This window comes from Setaria viridis, chromosome 8 (genome assembly GCF_005286985.2).
Source record: "Setaria viridis chromosome 8, Setaria_viridis_v4.0, whole genome shotgun sequence".
Lineage (NCBI taxonomy): Eukaryota > Viridiplantae > Streptophyta > Magnoliopsida > Poales > Poaceae > Setaria > Setaria viridis.
Window position 1 is genome coordinate 33,494,412 of NC_048270.2, and position 16,364 is coordinate 33,510,775.

General features: G+C 49.2%; 4 protein-coding genes and 1 non-coding gene across 6 annotated transcripts; 1 reads left to right on the forward strand and 4 right to left on the reverse strand.

Annotated features, from left to right (window-relative positions):
- Positions 1 to 2,893: 2,893 nt before the first annotated feature.
- On the forward strand, positions 2,894 to 2,994 carry LOC117834889 (U6 spliceosomal RNA). Its single transcript, XR_004635844.1, has one exon. It is a non-coding gene; the product is annotated as a U6 spliceosomal RNA (small nuclear RNA).
- A 199-nt stretch (positions 2,995 to 3,193) lies between these two features.
- Positions 3,194 to 4,810, reverse strand: LOC117833887 (uncharacterized). The gene is made up of 3 exons (XM_034713484.2): positions 4,572 to 4,810; positions 4,094 to 4,459; positions 3,194 to 3,498 (listed from the first exon to the last, which is right to left on the reverse strand). The coding sequence occupies exons 1-3, from the start codon at positions 4,590 to 4,592 to the stop codon at positions 3,445 to 3,447; spliced, it is 441 nt and encodes a 146-aa protein (XP_034569375.1). The 5' UTR covers positions 4,593 to 4,810; the 3' UTR covers positions 3,194 to 3,444.
- Positions 4,811 to 8,173: 3,363 nt separating this feature from the next.
- On the reverse strand, positions 8,174 to 10,018 carry LOC117867058 (uncharacterized). The gene is made up of 2 exons (XM_034751384.2): positions 9,874 to 10,018; positions 8,174 to 9,573 (listed from the first exon to the last, which is right to left on the reverse strand). The coding sequence occupies exon 2, from the start codon at positions 9,563 to 9,565 to the stop codon at positions 8,663 to 8,665; it is 903 nt and encodes a 300-aa protein (XP_034607275.1). The 5' UTR covers positions 9,566 to 9,573; positions 9,874 to 10,018; the 3' UTR covers positions 8,174 to 8,662.
- Positions 10,019 to 10,851: 833 nt separating this feature from the next.
- Positions 10,852 to 13,664, reverse strand: LOC117867057 (uncharacterized). Of its 2 annotated transcripts, XM_072295501.1 has the most exons (5): positions 13,124 to 13,664; positions 12,003 to 12,828; positions 11,589 to 11,897; positions 11,364 to 11,501; positions 10,852 to 11,286 (listed from the first exon to the last, which is right to left on the reverse strand). In XM_072295501.1, exons 2-3 carry the CDS (start codon positions 12,818 to 12,820, stop codon positions 11,729 to 11,731), a joined length of 987 nt encoding a protein of 328 aa, XP_072151602.1. In that variant the 5' UTR covers positions 12,821 to 12,828; positions 13,124 to 13,664; the 3' UTR covers positions 10,852 to 11,286; positions 11,364 to 11,501; positions 11,589 to 11,728. The 2 variants fall into 2 exon arrangements, with proteins under 2 accessions (XP_072151602.1, XP_034607273.2); XM_034751382.2 differs by having other exon boundaries at positions 11,589 to 12,828.
- Positions 13,665 to 13,810: 146 nt separating this feature from the next.
- Positions 13,811 to 16,110, reverse strand: LOC140220053 (MEIOTIC F-BOX protein MOF-like). The gene is made up of 4 exons (XM_072295500.1): positions 15,943 to 16,110; positions 14,495 to 15,639; positions 14,267 to 14,416; positions 13,811 to 14,188 (listed from the first exon to the last, which is right to left on the reverse strand). The coding sequence occupies exons 1-4, from the start codon at positions 15,986 to 15,988 to the stop codon at positions 13,985 to 13,987; spliced, it is 1,545 nt and encodes a 514-aa protein (XP_072151601.1). The 5' UTR covers positions 15,989 to 16,110; the 3' UTR covers positions 13,811 to 13,984.
- Positions 16,111 to 16,364: the final 254 nt, after the last annotated feature.

Sequence of the window (16,364 nt, forward strand, 5' to 3'; positions counted from 1 at the left end):
TATTCCCTTCTCTCCCCTGACGCGCACGCACACCACTACCGCAGCGCCCGGAGCAGGAGCACGCCGCCGGGTCACCGGAATCCGCAGCTTCCCCGCTCCCGTCCGTGTCTGGTACTACCCTCTCCTTACACCTCCGGCCTCCTTCTCCACTTACGCCTTCTGTGCCGATCAACTTCCCCGGCCATAGCTAGCTCCCGCTGCCCGTACCCCGTCGCGCGCGCGAGCTGTTCGACGTATTGCCTCACTGACACGCGTCCGCGTTCGTCCTTCTCTTGGTTCCAGGATCCGAGATCGGCCCATGGCGGGGCCACCGTGCTCGTGGAAGAACCTCCCGCTGGAGCTCACGGGCCTCGTGCTCGGCCGCCAGCTGCCCTCCCACGTCGACCGCGTCCGCTTCGCCGCCGTGTGCCCCAGTGGCGCTCCACCGCGCGGCAGGTCCGGCTGCCCCCTCCTCTGCCGCTGCTCGCTCTCAAGAACAGCAGGACGTTCTACAGCATGCCCTCGGGTGAGCCGCTCCACGGACCCCTTGCTGGCTGGTGTACCGTCAGTTCTACCGCTTGCTCTTGGTGGACCCCTTTTCTGGTGCTACCATGACCCTTCCTGCACAGTCTAGCGTCACCTACAAGTCTGTTGTGCCATCGGTGTCAGGGTATCACTTTGAAGTGATCAAACTAATCGTGTGCTCATCTGACCTCATTGCTGCACTGTTCCGCGCTGGTAGTAGCAATCGGATCGCAGTGTGCCATCCAGGGGCGTCCTTGTGGTCAGTAGCATGGGACCTATCATTGTGGATTACTGACATGGCATTAATTCTACCAGGGAAAGCTCTATGCTCTTGATTATGGCGAGGACCTCTTAGCTTTGGACATCAGTCTGGATGACAACACCGGCGACCCACAGGTTTCTCGGATTGGGCAGGACATCAAGGTTAACTATTTTGTTGATCTCTTCTCGAACAAATTTAATGATCCCTTGATCTTCAAGAGGATGCTCTACCTGGTTGAATTGGGTGGCTCATTGCTGTTGGTACGCAGAAGCATTTTCCATAGTCATGTTAACACGGCAAAGGACATATACACACTTTTGCTGGACCGTGTGAGCCTGATGTTGCAGTATTCGTGGCTGACTTCGCGCAGTCACGGTGGGCCAAGGTGACGACCCTAGGGGACGATCAGGTGCTGTTTTTAGGGCCATGTTCCAGGCCTGTTTGCATGCCTCAGTGTGACTCGACAGGCAATCGTGTCTGGTTCTTGTATGACTACAAGGACTTTCACCATTGGGGGGAGGATCTGAAGAGCAGCTCAAGTTCTGACATCAGTGGCATGGCATATCACCGCAAGCCCTTCTCCCCTCTTCCCATGATCCTGTGGAGAGACTACCTGGGGGGCGCAGGTGCAGCCTGGCTCTTCCCTTCAAATTGATGTTGTTCTTTTGAAAGTTGGTACAATCGAAGCTGTTAGGTGCATCATGTGCTTCTCTGATCGTAGTACGGTGGCCTGCTGGCGTCTGCAATGCTGACTTACTGTTGGATAATTGTGTCATGCTCGACTTAGTGAGTTTTTTTGAACTTGTGATAGAATCCTGTCAGGTGTTGTTGACCTATTCTGTTAGCTTAACTTTAAGGGCAGTATTTAGCTATGGAAGTAGGTTCTATCTTGGAACGCTGTCATCTTGAATCGTTTGTACGAATTGACAGGTGTATGGATTTCCTGTTATGTTATGTTAGGTGGAATGTCCATGAACCTTGTGAGAACTAAGGCTGTCACTTGATGTATGCATCCAGTGGATCTTGTAGAGTTGAAGTGAGGTGTTTATGTTGAGATGGTTGGTGTTTCTGACAGCTTCAAAAGGTTGGTGACTGATGCTCCAACCACATGTTTCTGAGAATAATGAAAACTGTGTAGGCCCTCTCTATGAATTATCACTGCGTGACTGAATGAGAATTCCGGATGTATTGGTTTATTCACTATGCATGTAGTCATGTAATGTATCATATTTGCCAAAGATGCCTAGCAACATTGTGTGCCACATTAGATGGTACCTTGAAGCAGAGGGTGGTTCTGGTTATCCCCTTGTGCAGGTTGCTGCTCCAGGTAAGTCATCTCATGTTTGAAACTTTGTTGTATAGAAAACGATTTGGGTTGGTGGCAGAGTTATGGGTTGGGCCAAGATGGTGGGCCGGTCTAGTTCTCTCATTAGGTTTGGCCCATATGCTGCGTATATTCCACTCCACCCAGCCGCTCGGCCTGTGTGCTGCTACTCCCACTCGGCCACTCGCTTCTCCGCCGACGCCCTGCGCCGCCGCAGCGGCCGGAGCCGGAGGAGCACGCGCCGCCGCGTCACCTGCATCCGAGCCTCCCGTGCCGCTGGTTGCTGGTACTAACGTCTCCCACTCTCTCCCGCCTCCTCCCCTGCCGTGCATCGCAGCGCGCGAGGTGTTCGACGAATTGCCTCTCCCACTCTCTGTGCCCCCAGTGGCATCATCTGTGCCACCTCGACAGCGTCCGCTTCGCCGCCGTGTGCCCCCAGTGGCGCTCCGGCTGCCCCCTCCGCGGCCTCTGCTCGCGCTCAGGCGCGGCGGGACCTTCTACAGCATGCCCCGGGGCGAGTCGGTGCCATCATCTGTCAAGCTTAGAAATTACTTGGAACTTAATCCTGTCGTCTCTACACAGTTGATTCGTGCGTGTAATTACCTGCGGTAATTAAATAAGCTCGTTATATTGGGCCGAAAATAGATGGCCAGCCCACCACGGGATGGAGAGCGCGCGCCGCCTGGGTCCGGCCCGCTGGGTGGGTGGGGAGCTAACGCGTGGGAAGCCAGATGTTTACTACCAAATTGCCTCTCCAAACAGCGGTAAATCAAGCTATAAGCCAAAGATTCATCCCTCGCAATGTCTCTTCGGAGACATCCTCCTAAATTGGAACAATATTAGCATGACCCCTCTCGAAGGATGACGTGCATAAATTGAGGACTCGTTCAAAGTCCAAATTTTTTCAAGTTTTCGTGCACCATCCATGCTCATGGCACCTTCTTTCCACGTCCTTGGATCTTTCTCCACTGATCTACAGGTGACTTCACATATTTTGTGTTCCCGCTGTTGTCATCTTTCAGCTTCCTTCTTTCTTTTTAACAAAATAACTCAGTTTACTTCCAATAAAAATAATAAAAATTCATTGTCTCCATCACAAAAAATCAACTAAAACACTAATATCCATTTAAAAAGCACATATTTATACACAAACATGCATGTGGCAGAGAGACCTTAGATGGCTGATAATTTACGTGTCCCTTGAACATCCACACGATGGCATGACCTTAGAGTTGACATTCCGATGGGCGTATCGTAATACAATCTGTTTTAGAATGCATGTCAAATCCATGCGTGTGTTCTTCGTTTCTTCAATTTAGCGTCTTTTGGTAGCGCAAGTCCATGCACGTCGATCTCACCACAGTCCACCCACGCAACCAAACAGGTAGCCCTTGAACTTGCCCCTTCCCTGCTCACCCAAAGGCCACAAAATCATATGAAAACTAGTAACTGATGAACAGTCAGCAGAGAATAATAATAATAATGATGCTGGTTCCAAATTAAATGTACATGTGCAGGAGGAATAGGCTACGTTTCAAATGTTAAAAGGGAGTAGAAGATGAGTGGGGAGCACGTCGGAACATGAATATATATGGAAGAACATGCTATGGCATTCGTTTTTTTTTAATTTGCAGACCAGATTGGCAAATCATCAGTTGAAAACCGTATGTCGCTTCTTGATGATCTTTAGTCATCATCAGCAGTTTGGTAGTAAATTGTTGTTCTTTTGTGTCTTATAGTAAACTGAAACAAGATGCGAATGCGATACACGCCAAGCCTAGAATTCTCCTCCCATTTTTGTTCAACACACAAAAAAAGAAGTTTGTGTTGGTCTCCTAGCAATTAGCTCCACCTAAACAACTCGTTTTCGAACCCTCCAAGAAACCAAAAAAAAAATGAGACCTTGGAGCTAGTCACCAGGTTGGGCATGTTCTCTGCACTACTCTGATCAGCAAATGAGACGGTGCACAGCTGTGTGGAGCGTGACGTGTGACGGAGCTGACCTTGGGATCGGCGCGGCCGGGCCGGATCGGCTGGCGGTCGTCGAGATCGGCGGCGTCGCTGCGGAGGCGGCGGTGGCGTGGCCGGTGCCGGTGGCGCCGCTCGCGGTCGTCGTCTCCCCCGTCGCTGGCCGCCGAGGACCAATGACGCCTGTCCCTGTCTTCGTCGGCACCGGGTGCCTCGGCCGCGGCAGCGTTGGCGATGGCGGCGTTCCCGACGAAGCTGGACCAGGAGAGCGCCTTCCTGCGTCGCTGCATCCGTGCGGCGCGGATCTTGGTGAAGTCCACCGAGTAGTCCGGCAGCGCGCCGCCCTCCCACCCCCCGAACGCCGGCACCGACGCCCGCGGTGGCCGCTGCTGCTGCTTCCCCTGCACACACACACACACACACATACACACGCACGCACGCACGCATGTTACAGCTGCCACCGACCGAGCTGCATGAGTGAACGTAACGGAGGCTGCGTGCACCGGCCCTCACCTGATCCGTTTGTCGCGCCATTGACGATGGCACGAAGGTCGACCAGACGACGAGAGAGTGGAGAGTACAGGAGAAGAAAGACAGCTGCTTGCCGTTGATGGTTGTAGATTACAAGCCTGTGTGAATTGATTTTATACCCGGCCGGCGGGATTATCAAGCTTAGGGAGTGTTTGGATCCTGAAGCTAAAGTTTAGTCCGTGTCACATCGGATATTCGAATGCTAATTAGGAGGACTAAACATGAGCTAATTACATAACTAATTGCAGGACCCCTAGGCTAAATCGCGAGACGAATCTATTAAGCCTAATTAATCCATCATTAGTGAATGTTTACTGTAGCACCATATTGTCAAATCATGAACTAATTAGGCTTAATAGATTCGTCTCGCGATTTAGCCTAGGGGTTGTGAAATTGGTTTTGTAATTAGCCTATGTTTAATACTCCTAATTAGTATCCAAATATTTGATGTGACAGGGGCTAAAATTTAGCCCAGGATCCAAACACCCCTAGTCATCGAGGGGTTTCTGACTTCTGAGGCGTGTTCAAGAGGCCACGTCGACCTCCGGCGCGGCTGGCACAGCGCTGCGTGATGTGTACGTGGCGCAGCGAGCTGTCCGGGCGTTGGACATGGCCTGTGCCAATCAGGCAGATGCTGGCTCTGGATGGATATGGCACTTTGTTCTCCTGCTGTCACGACGATCGCGCAGGGTTTTCCGAACTGTCGAAGTTCTTTTCTTTTTGGATCGTCACAGGAACCTACGCCCAGTATGTAAATGTGTATTATACTCGTGTTTGTTGTGTGCAAATCTACAGTTGTTTCAAACCACTATTGTTCATGGTTTATGATTTTTTTTTTCCTGCTAGGAAAGAAACAACAGCTCGTCAGAGTTCAGACAATGGGCTCTTCAGACTTCAGAGTTCAACGGTCTCCCATATGCGTTGCGCACTCCTGAGATTATCAGGGCATCTTTTCAGAGTTCATGAGAGACCAAGCGTTCTGGGCCTTCAGACTGGTTGGAAGCTGATTCCGACTCCGAACAACGAACGCCCGCCATCCAGGCCGGATGGGCCCAGTTGAGATCCAGTTTCCGCAGCCAGATTTCGGTCGGTGAGGCCCGTACCTTGGCTAGGGCCCATCAGTACAAGCCCAATTAGTCCCATTCATGCCGCAGGATGCAGCAACACGTCTCCTTTGTTCCTCCAAGAAGAATGGACGAGATCGGCGTTCTGCGAGTCCATGGAGAGTCCGTCCTCTCAAGTCTCATAGTTCATCGTTGTCCTGTTAGGCCGTCGTCACTTCTCAAATAAACACACTTCCTCCATGTACAATAAACAAGGTAAAACTCGCCTCTTGTCCATCCCGGCAAAGGAACCTGAACACGAAATGGTCTGATAACCTCTTGAAGTCAGCATTCAGCTCTTGGAAGCATGGACCTACTTCGAATCTTACAAAGGTTACCATAAAACCAAGACAAACATGCAAATTTCAGGTCCGCATCAAAGCTTCAAGTAAATTGTAAGCTCATACGACTCGAATAAGATAGTTCCCCGAGCAGTCATAACCTCCAGCAAGACTACAAGTGAAGAAAACAGAGTATCCATACCATAGTCTACAGAGCAAAAGCTTACATTATCCAGGAACGAGTCAAAAGTATATGATTGCAATTTAAGTACAGCGTAGAGCATGCCCGCAGATTTCGGACGTACCGGATGGTGACAGGAAACATAAAAGGTCTGGACTAATGATAGCACTAATCCACTTTGGTGAGCTTTATGATAGTTCTTCGGCACCTTCCCTGAAATGCGCAGCAAAAGCTCGACCAGTTGGCGGACATCGTCGTCTTTATGTATGATTTCAGTAAGCTTGAGGTTCTCGCACCGGACATCCAGGCTTTGGCACTGGGAAGATGCGGGCTTGTTGGGTTTGTGCGTTCCTTTCTTTTTCTTAGAATCATTCAAGAACTGTTGGCACTTGGCAGCGTATAATTTGTAAGGTGATGAACCAAATTTATCAGCACAAGAGGTTAAAAAACAAACTACAGTATACCTTGCAGTGCTGCAGAGTGAGCTTCTCTAGATTAGGTGAATTCTGAAGAAAAAGTCCCAATGTGTGGAAATTGTCAGTAAGATCACAGTTGTCCAGTAATAAGTTCCTCAGGTTCTTGAATTCTCGGAATGGAGTGGATTCCTCACCGAGCACATGTAGTACATTAGGGGGTGTGTTTGGTTTGGGAGTCGAACTGGGTTAGCACGGGTTTGACCCCATCGACCCGCGTTTAGGTGGAAATGCAGTGGATTCAGTTTGTCCCCTATAAGGAATATACCCTGTAGATGCGGGTTGGAATAATCCGCCCAAAATGAGCGGACCACCCCGACCCACATCAACATCGTTCGTCTCCGTTCTCTCGTGGGGCAGCGGCAGGCGGGGCAGGGGTGGGGGTGGCCTCCAGTTGCACGGCGGCGCAAGGCGGAGGGCCTCGCTGCCCGGGGCGGGGCCGGGGAGAAGGGAGGCGTAGCCAGCACCGGGAGCTCCGCCGCCGAATCGAGAGCAGCTCCGAGCGGGGGAGAAGGTTGGGTAAAAGAAAAAAAAAGAAAATATTAGGTGGATGACATGTGGGACCTAATGGATGACAAGTGAGTCCACCAACAGATGTGGCTAACGGTGTTAAAATGGTATCCATCCCAACCTTCTCAACCCCTCCGATCAAACAAAAGACTGGATCCAACCCATCCCTCTTATCCAAATACGAGATGGGTCGAACGTAACCTAGAAAAGTGAGTCGGCTCCAATCCAACCCACGTCGTTTCAAAAAACCAAACACATGCTAGATGGAGCCAAAACACTAATGGAGTGAAAACAAAAATGGAACATTGACAAAGACAGAGAAGGCATACCATTGTTCCAAAACCTTGAAGCTCTAAACTTTTCACATTAGATACACCACAAACAAGCTTTAATAAATTGCCACTGAGTTTACTTTTAAATATAGCGATTCTGCTACCCCCTCGATGAATCAAAGCCTTGGGCAAGGCATGACATCTCATTTATTGAAATCCCACCTCCCAAGTATGCAAAATTCACAGCCAATTCAATTGACAGAGGGGTTTTGCCCTAAGATATTTTCTCAGAAGCAACTTCTGCCATAAACCATCACTACTCAGCAGTTTAAGCCGTAATTCGTAGACAAAGAGCAATTCTAGCTAAGGTTTAAAATACGTAAACTCCTGGTGTTTCTTGGCTGGGTAAACACACTTTCTTATATACTAAACAAGATAACACTTTCTGGTACCTTGTTCCTCCTGCCAAAGGTACATGGAGTCCTGGACATGAAATGGTCTGACCTCTTGAGAACCACAACCAAAACAGGGAACAAACAGATGCTGACAAATGTGTTCAAGCAAAAGCACTCAGAAAATATTGAGCTCCTAAAGTAAGCATTTAGCTCTTGCGAGGATTCACCCCCTCTAAACCTTTGCATTACCTTACTATAAAAAAGAGACAAATATGCAAATTTCAGACAGCATCAAAGCCTCTAGTAAAATATAAGTTCATAGGACTCAAAGAAGATATTTTCTTGAGTAACCTTCAGCAAGATCACAAGTGAAGAAAACAGAGCATCGGTATTTGGTTCCATAGTTTATAGAGAAAAATATTTACATCGTCTACTAGAAACGAGTCGAAAGTATATGCTTTCCACTTTAAGTACACCTGAAGGCTGCATAGAAACATGCCCACAAATTTCAGATGAACAAGAAGGTGGCAAGACACATACAAGGACTAGAGTAATGATAGCATTAATCAACTTTGGTGAGTTTTATGCCGTTGTTTGGCAGCTTCACTGAAATGTGAGTCATAAGCTCCAACCGTTGGGGACTTCATTGTCTTCATATATGATTTCAGTAAGCTTGAGGTTCTCGTACTGGACATCCAAGCCACTGAAAAAATAACTACAAAGACATACAAGGTATACCATCATCCAGAACCCTGACACCTCTAAACTTGTCGCATTAGGTAACACTACAAAGAATCTTGAATTGATCACATCAAAGTTTACTTGTGAAAAAACTGCCCCTGTGACCTCGTTAATAGATCAAATCCTTGGCAAAGATTGCTTCTGATTTACAGAAAGACGTCTGGCAAAGCGAAGAGGCACATCAAGGCACAGATGAGCAATCACAGGGGCCACAATAACCAGCACACAGTCATCAGTATTCGAACCACCAACAATAACTAAGCTCTTCAATGTCGGTGATGAAATCTCATAAAGATAGCGCCATCTGCAATTTTTCAGAACCATGATCTTCAGTGAGCGGGAGGTGATTGCAGGAATCTCACATGTGCAATCCTCCAGTTCTAGCTCCTCCAACGAGTGGCACACTGAACTGACATGCTTGGCAAAACGATTATCCAGAGCCACATTGCAGAGATACAGCCTTTTGAGCTGCCACGAACCGGAGCTCAATCCCTCACACTGCCGGGGAGGATCTGGGTTGCAGTACTTCATTGCGCGACGGAGCCATCCCCCTGCCTGTTTGTCCGCAAAGTTAGGTGCCCTGCTCGTATTGACATGCAACCTCAAGGAATCCAACTGAGAGATGTTGCAGCGATGCATCAGGTTCTCGGTGAAATCCTCAAAATCCTCCCACTCCCTGTCGTTGTTGCTAATGCTGTTGTTTTCGTCGTCCGAGTCCTCATAGCTGTCAAGGTCGGAGTCGGAGTAGTCAGGGTTGGGGGCGGGGTGGTTGTTGGGAGCACTTCCTGCCGCAGTCCTGAACTCATCGTGGTCGACGTCCAGGCACGGCACGGAGCGCCAGAGGTGCCTCCAGCGCGTGGACAGCACGCACGTCTGCACCGCCTGCCGGGCCTTCAGCAAGGACATGATGGCGTGGAGGAGACTGTCCGGCAAGGAGCTCAGCCGGTCCGGCTCGACACCAGAGCTTCCGCCGCCGCTGCTTGCGAGGGCACGCTCCGTTGCGGCCTCCTCAAGCTCCATGGTGTGCCCTGCACGGAGCAGCTCCTCCGTTAGAACAAACAACGGAAAAATGAAAAAAAAAATTAATCCCCAATTCCATCTGCGCAAGAACATCACAAAATCCGGGTCGATTACTAGATGAATCGCGGTGCTAGATCGGAAGCCGGCGCGGGGTTTCAAGAGATGGGGAAGCATTGATGAATTAGAACCTTGATCCCATAGGAAGATTGGAATCAAGTAGGGTTCACGACCGGGCCGAAAGCAAACCAGTTACGGGTACGGGAAGCGGAGCGAGAGAGAGATGGGCGGTCGGGGAAGGGGGGCCTTACCGAGCGCCGCAGCCGGAGGCTGCCGGTGGCGGGGGAGGAGCGGATCCAGCCGGAGGAGACGGGGGCGTGAGGGAGGCGGCGCCGGCGCGAGCGGGGAAGGGGCGTTGTCTAAACCCTCGACGGCGGCGACTCGGGGATTGGGGGAGGAAGAAGAGGAGTATAGCGAGGGCCGGGCAGTTCTGGGCCGGCCCACTAGTGGCCCAGTTTCTGCGAGCGAGTTTTATATATCCCGTAGTTTTCGCTACGAGGATTCGTCTGCTTGTTGTTTTAACAGGATTTCTAACCATCTCCACTAAAAAAAGAAGAATTTCTAACCATCTCCACTCAAAAAAAAAATTCTAACCATCTCCAAAGTAATCCCTGCGTCAATGATTCTGATTCGATGGATTTTCAAATGAACTGATTTCATTTTGTTTTTTATTTGCAACATTTTTTTTTGAATAAGCTAGTCACCATGGTAGCAGATTGGATTGTGACCGCGTGCTTCTGTATAGCATTAAGAAAGTAAGAAATGCTGCATTTCTTTGCTAGTGATTGATCTGTTTGTTTTGCCAATTGCCGTCACACGTGTAACAAAATGCTGTGAAAGGAGCTTAATTGCTTGAAACTCTATTGCCTGGAAGTCTGGGAGGTAAAGGCGTACTTAATCGAGAAAAATGCATGCATGTCAAAGCATAGTAGCTCAACGTATTTTTCATATACAGTTTGCATATACATAATATAGGGGATCCATACAGGAGATATCTGCACAGTATGAAAAGATCGCTGATGAATTCGAGTTGGTGTTTAGCTTTCGAAAGTATGTACCTCTGCCTAGTCCCAAAAAGGATCCAGGAAGAAAGAAAAAAACAGAAGAAAGCATGAGATTTCAGGGCCCAATTTTTAAGCTTGCAGTGTTTCATAAGTTGGAGACAGTTCCAGTATGGAAAACACAGAAGCAAACATGTAAGTGGGCAGTGGACAGAAACACGCAGTACATAGGGCTTAAAGCACACTTTTTCCAGAGGCAATCATTCCTTAAGCAAGGAAAATGAGTAAAAGCCAGTAGCATATCTAGTCAATAGATCAAAAGGCCTGCATCACCTAGAAATTAGTCAAAAGTATAGGCTTCAACCTAGTGCATCTGAAGGGAGCATATAATGTGCACATAAATTCTACATGAACCATAAGGTGAGATACATAGAAGGCCTGGGCTAACAATAACACTAATTAACTTTGGTGAGCTTAATGTTTTTTCTGTGACAGATTCACTGAAACACGCAGCAGAAGCTGTAGGAGTGGGGGCCATAGCCATGTCTATATATGATTTCAACCTTGAGGTTCTCACACAGCAAATCCAGGCCATGGAGCGCAGAAGATGAAATCTTGTTAAAGTATGGGTGTTCCTTTCTTTTTGTTAGGACATTTTGGGAACTGCGGGCAGCATAAAAGATGTAAGATGGTGAACTATATTGGTTAACTAAGAAGTTTAAAACCAAACTACAGTATACCTGGCAGTGCCGCAAAGTGAGCTTCTCCAGAATAGGTGAACTCTGAAGAAAGAATGCAAATGTATGGCAGTCGTCACTGAGATCACAGTTGTCAAGCAATAAGTTCCTCAGGTTCTTGAATTCCAGGAATGTGGGTTCCTTAGCGAGCACCAGTAGTGCATTAGATAGCATCATAGCATTATTGGAGGGAATAAAATGGAACATTACCAGAGACAAAAGGCATACCTTTGTCCCAACACCCGACAACTCTAAACTTGTCGCTTTGGATATACTACAAAGAAACTTGAATTGATCGCCACAAAGTCTACTTGTGAATGCTCCATATCTGTGACTTTGCAGATGAATCAAAGCCTTGGCAGGGGATGTCACCTCGTTATTGAAATGCCACCACAAAAGTGGTCAACATTCACAGCCAGGTGCAGATATGCGACAGCAGGGGCCAAGATAACCAGTACACAGTCATCAGTATTTGAGCTGCCATCAATAACCAATGTCTTCAGTGTGGTGGATGTAATCTTAGAAAGATTGCGCCATCTGCAGTTTTTCAGAATAAGTGTCTTCAGCGAGTGGGAGGTGATTGACCGAATTTTACATGTGCAATCGTCCAGGTCCAAATCCTCCAAAGAGTGGCATACTGACCTAACATGCTTCACGAAATGATTATCCAGAATTACATGGCAGAGATGCAGCCTTTTGAGACACCAAGAGCCGGAGCTCAATCCCACATGCTGACTGGCACGATCTGGGGCAAAATATTTCATCGTGCAACGGAGCCATCCTGCTGCCTGTCTATCTCCAAACTCAGGTGCTCTGCTCCCAATAATATGCAGCCGGAATGAATCCAACTGTGCAATGTTACAACGAAGCATCAGGTTTGCAGTGAAATCCTCAAAATCCCCCCAGTCCTTGTCCTTCTCCTTGTCCTTGTGATTGTCGTCGTCAACGTTAGCATCAGAACTGCCAAGATTGGAGCCTGAGCAGTCACCATCGGAATCACTGTAAGAATCAGGGGTGTCATCATCAGAGTCATGGATGTCATCATCGGAGTCAGAGTTATCATCCCCGTGCGAGCCAGAGTTGTCGTCAGAAGCAATCACTGTATTGAACACATTGCGGTCGACACCAAGCCCGACGCCGAGCCATGGCCGGCGCCAGTGGTGCCTCCACTGGTCGTCGTTGGAGTCAGAGCTGTGGTCACCGCTGGAGTAAGAGCCGTCTTCAGAGGCACGCGCCGTCTTCTTGAACTCATCGTGGTCGACGTCGAGGCACGGCACGGAGCGCAAGAGGTGCCTCCACCGCTTGGACAGCACGCATGTCTGGACCACCTGCCGAGCCTTCATGAAGGACATGATGACATGGAGGAGGCAGTCCGGCAGGGCGCTCAGCCAGTCCGGGCCGCCGGCCGAGCATCCGCCGCTTGCGCGGGCCCGCTTCCTGAAGGCCTTCTCAAGCTCCATGGCATGCCCTGCTCGGAGCAGCACCTCGTTAGAATACGAAGCAACCCACGAACAAACAAAAAAAAAATCCCCATTTCCATCTACCCAAGAACACCACAAACTGATTCGGTTCTATTACTAGATGAGACGCGCTGCTAGATCGGGAACCGGCGCAAGATTTCAAGAAATGGCGAGGGGCGCTGCTGCATTAGAGCCTTGTTGCCTTAACATCATCGGAAGATTGGAATCGAACAAAGGCCAAAAGCAAACCAGTCACCGGCACGGGGCGAAAGTTGGGAAGGAGGTCGGGGGAATGGGGCTTACCGAGCGTCGCAGCCTGAGCGTGTCGTAGGGGAGGAGCGGCTCCGGCCGGAGGCGGCGCGGGGGGTGAGATGGGTGGCGCCGGCGCCGGCGCGAGCGGTGAAGGAGTTGCCTGAACCCTCGAAGGCTCGACGTGGGGAAGGAAATGGGGAGGAGGACACAGACGGCGCCGAGCAGTTCTGGGCCGGCCCACTTCAACGAGGAATACAGACCATGTGAAAAAAGGAATCTTTTTTAAGGATGTGAAAGAATATTGATCTGCGACTAGTAGCTGAAAAAAGAAGCAATAGAGAAACAGTGAGGACAAAGGGTAAAGCCAAGTTGAATCAAAGGATCAAAGCATCAAGGCAGCAAAAAGAATAAAAATAAAAACAAAACGCCAACGGAGCTTAGCTGCATCATCAATCCAGCTACAAAGTCATCTGCATACTGATGACAAACAACGATGAATTTGAGTTGCTGTTTAGTTTTCGAAAGCAATGATGTACCTCTGCCTAGTCCCAGAAAGGACCCGGGAGGGAAAAAAAAACAGACGAAAACATGCGATTTCAAGACCCATTTTTGAAGCTTGCAGTGTTTTCTAATTTGATACAGTTCCAGTAAGAAAACACACAGAAGCAAACATGTAGGTGCAAACAGACACGCAGCACATAAGGCTTAAGCAGGAACGTTCCAGAGACGATCATATCCTTACGGAAAAAGGAGTAACATCATTAGCATAAATAGTCGCCAGAGCAAAGGCTTGCATCACTTAGAAACGAGTCAGAAAGTATATGATAAATGCATCTGAAGGGAGCCTACAATGTGCTCGGCAAAATCCACATGAACCACATAGAAGGCCTGGACACTAACACAATAACTTAATTAACTTTTGGTGAGTTTAATGTTGTTCTTCGACAGATTCCTTGAAGCGTGCAGCAGAAGCTTGACGAGTTGGTGGCCATCGCCATCTTTATATATGATTTCAACCTTGAGGTTCTCGCACATGAAATCCAGGCGACGGAACTCAGAAGATGAGGTGTTGTTGAGTTTGGTCTTCCCTTTCTTTTTCTCAGGATATTTTGGGAACTGTAGGCAGCATAAAAGATGTAAGACAATGAACCATGTTGGTTATGTAAGAAGTTAAGAAACAAAACTACGGTATACCTTGCAGTGCCGCAAGGTGAGCTTCTCCAGATTAGGTGAACTCTGAAGAAAGAATCCCAATGTGCGGAAGTCACCCCTGAGATCACAGTTGCCCAGAAATAAGTTCCTCAGGTTCATGAATTCTAGGAATGTGGGTTCCTTACCGAGCACCTGGAGTACATTAAAATAGCACCACAATGTTACTGGAGTGAATAAATTGGAACAGTAGCAGAGAGAGCGAAGCCATACCTTCTTCCCGACAGCTGACAACTCTAAACTGGTCGCATTAGAGACACTAGAAAGAAGCTTGAATTGATTGCCGCCAAGTTTATTACTTTCAGATACACTATTTCTGTGATCTCGTAGATGAATCGAAGCTTTCACAAGGGACGGCATCTCATTTGTTGAAATACCACCACTAAAGAAGTAAACACTCACAGCCAGGTGCAGATAAGAAACAGCAGGGGTCAAGATAACCAGCACACAACCATCAGTATTTGAGCTGCCATCAATAACCAATGTCTTCAGTGTGGGCGTTGTAATCTCAGAAAGATTACACCATTTGCAATTTTTCAGAACCAGGGTCTTCAGCGAGTCGGAGGTGACTGACCGAATTTGACAACTGCAATTGTGCAGCTCCAAATCCTCCAAAGTGCGGCACACTGAAGTAACATGCTTCGCAAAACGATTATCCAGATGGACAAAGCAGAGATACAGCCTTTTGATATGCCAATGACTGGGGCCCAATCCCTTGTGCTGACTGGCAGGATCTGGGGTGCAATACTTCATTGCACGACGGAGCCATCCTGCTACTTGTTTATGAGCAAACTGAGGTGCCCTGCGCCTACCAATGTGCAGCCTGAAGGAATCCAACTGTGCAATGTTACAACGATGCATCAGGTTCACCGTGAAATCCTCGAAATCCTGACACTCCTTGTCCATGTCGCCACCGTAGTAGCCGTCATCGTCACTGTCCGAGGAGGAAGAGGAGGAGATGTAATAGTTGTCCGAGTCAGAGCTTTCAGGGTCAACGTCATCATCGGTCTCAGAGTTGCCGACGCTGAAGTCTGAACTGTCCTCACCGCCGGAGCCAGCGTTGCGGTCGGCAGCCGCCGCCACGGGACCAATAGTTGTCTCGAAAGCAGGCGCCGCCGTCTCGGTCCTGAACTCGTCGAGGTCGACGTCGAGGCACGGCACGGAGAGCCAGAGGTCCCTCCAGCGCGTGGACAGCACGCACGTCTGCACCGCCTGCCGGGCCTTGAGGGAGGACATGATGACGTGGAGGAGGCAGTCCGGTAGGGTGCTCAGGCGGTCCTGGTCGCCGCCGCCGCCGCCGCCGTCCCCGCCGGGTCCGGCCCTCTTCCTTGTGGCCTCCGCAGGCTCCATGGATTGCCCTGCTCGAGGCAATTCGCCTATATGTCAGACCACACGACCAAAAAAAGAACGGGGAAAAAAATCCCCAATTCCATCTATACACAAAGAACACCAGAGAATCCGGCTCGATTACAAGACGAGACGTGGTGCTAGTTTGGGAGACGGCGCGGGATCTCAAGAGGCATGGAGGAATTGCTGAATTAAATCCATGACCCCAGGAATGATTGGGAGGGCCAGAAGCGGAACAGTCACAGGTACGGGAGGCGGCGGAGCGAGCGAGGGGAAGGGTGGTCGGGGGAACCGGGGATTGGGGCCGTGCTTACCGAGCGCCGCGGGTTCATCCTGCTGCGGTGGGAGGAGAGGCTCCATTCGGAGGCGAGCGGAGAAGGAGTGGCCTAAACCCTCGACGGCGGCGACGGCGAGACGGGATGCGAGAAGAGGGCGGAGCACACGGCGCCGCCGAGCGGAGCAGGGGAGCTGTTCGGGTTGGGCCGGCCCATTAGAGGCCCAGTTTCCGGGTTAAAATCTAATTATAATAATTTTCGCTAGAGAGGAGGGATCCATCTGTTTTTTGTATTAAGTGCGGAATTTCTAAGTGCTGGCCGGCTAAAAAATCTGTTATTTTTATCAATCAGTTTTCTTTTTGCGGCTAGGATTTTTGGAGCAATTTTTTCCGAGGGCAGGATGTGTTCATGTTGATTTGTGTTGTTCATTATTTTTTCCTTATTATTCACTTAGTTTAAGC

Excerpts from the sequence above, each read along its gene's own strand:
- LOC117833887 (XM_034713484.2), bottom strand. The coding sequence starts at position 4,592 with ATGGCGCGACAAACGGATCAG. Across the intron at positions 4,460-4,571 it reads TGGCGCGACAAACGGATCAG|GGGAAGCAGCAGCAGCGGCC; the intron begins GTGAGGGCCGGT and ends GTGTGTGTGCAG. Across the intron at positions 3,499-4,093 it reads CCGGCCGCGCCGATCCCAAG|GGAAGGGGCAAGTTCAAGGG; the intron begins GTCAGCTCCGTC and ends TTGGGTGAGCAG.
- LOC117867058 (XM_034751384.2), bottom strand. The coding sequence starts at position 9,565 with ATGGAGCTTGAGGAGGCCGCAACGGAGCGTGCCCTCGCAAGCAGCGGC.
- LOC117867057 (XM_034751382.2), bottom strand. The coding sequence starts at position 12,820 with ATGGAGCTTGAGAAGGCCTTCAGGAAGCGGGCCCGCGCAAGCGGCGGA.
- LOC140220053 (XM_072295500.1), bottom strand. The coding sequence starts at position 15,988 with ATGGAGCCTCTCCTCCCACCGCAGCAGGATGAACCCGCGGCGCTCG. Across the intron at positions 14,417-14,494 it reads TGTCAGCTGTCGGGAAGAAG|GTGCTCGGTAAGGAACCCAC; the intron begins GTATGGCTTCGC and ends AATGTACTCCAG. Across the intron at positions 14,189-14,266 it reads TCACCTTGCGGCACTGCAAG|TTCCCAAAATATCCTGAGAA; the intron begins GTATACCGTAGT and ends TGCTGCCTACAG.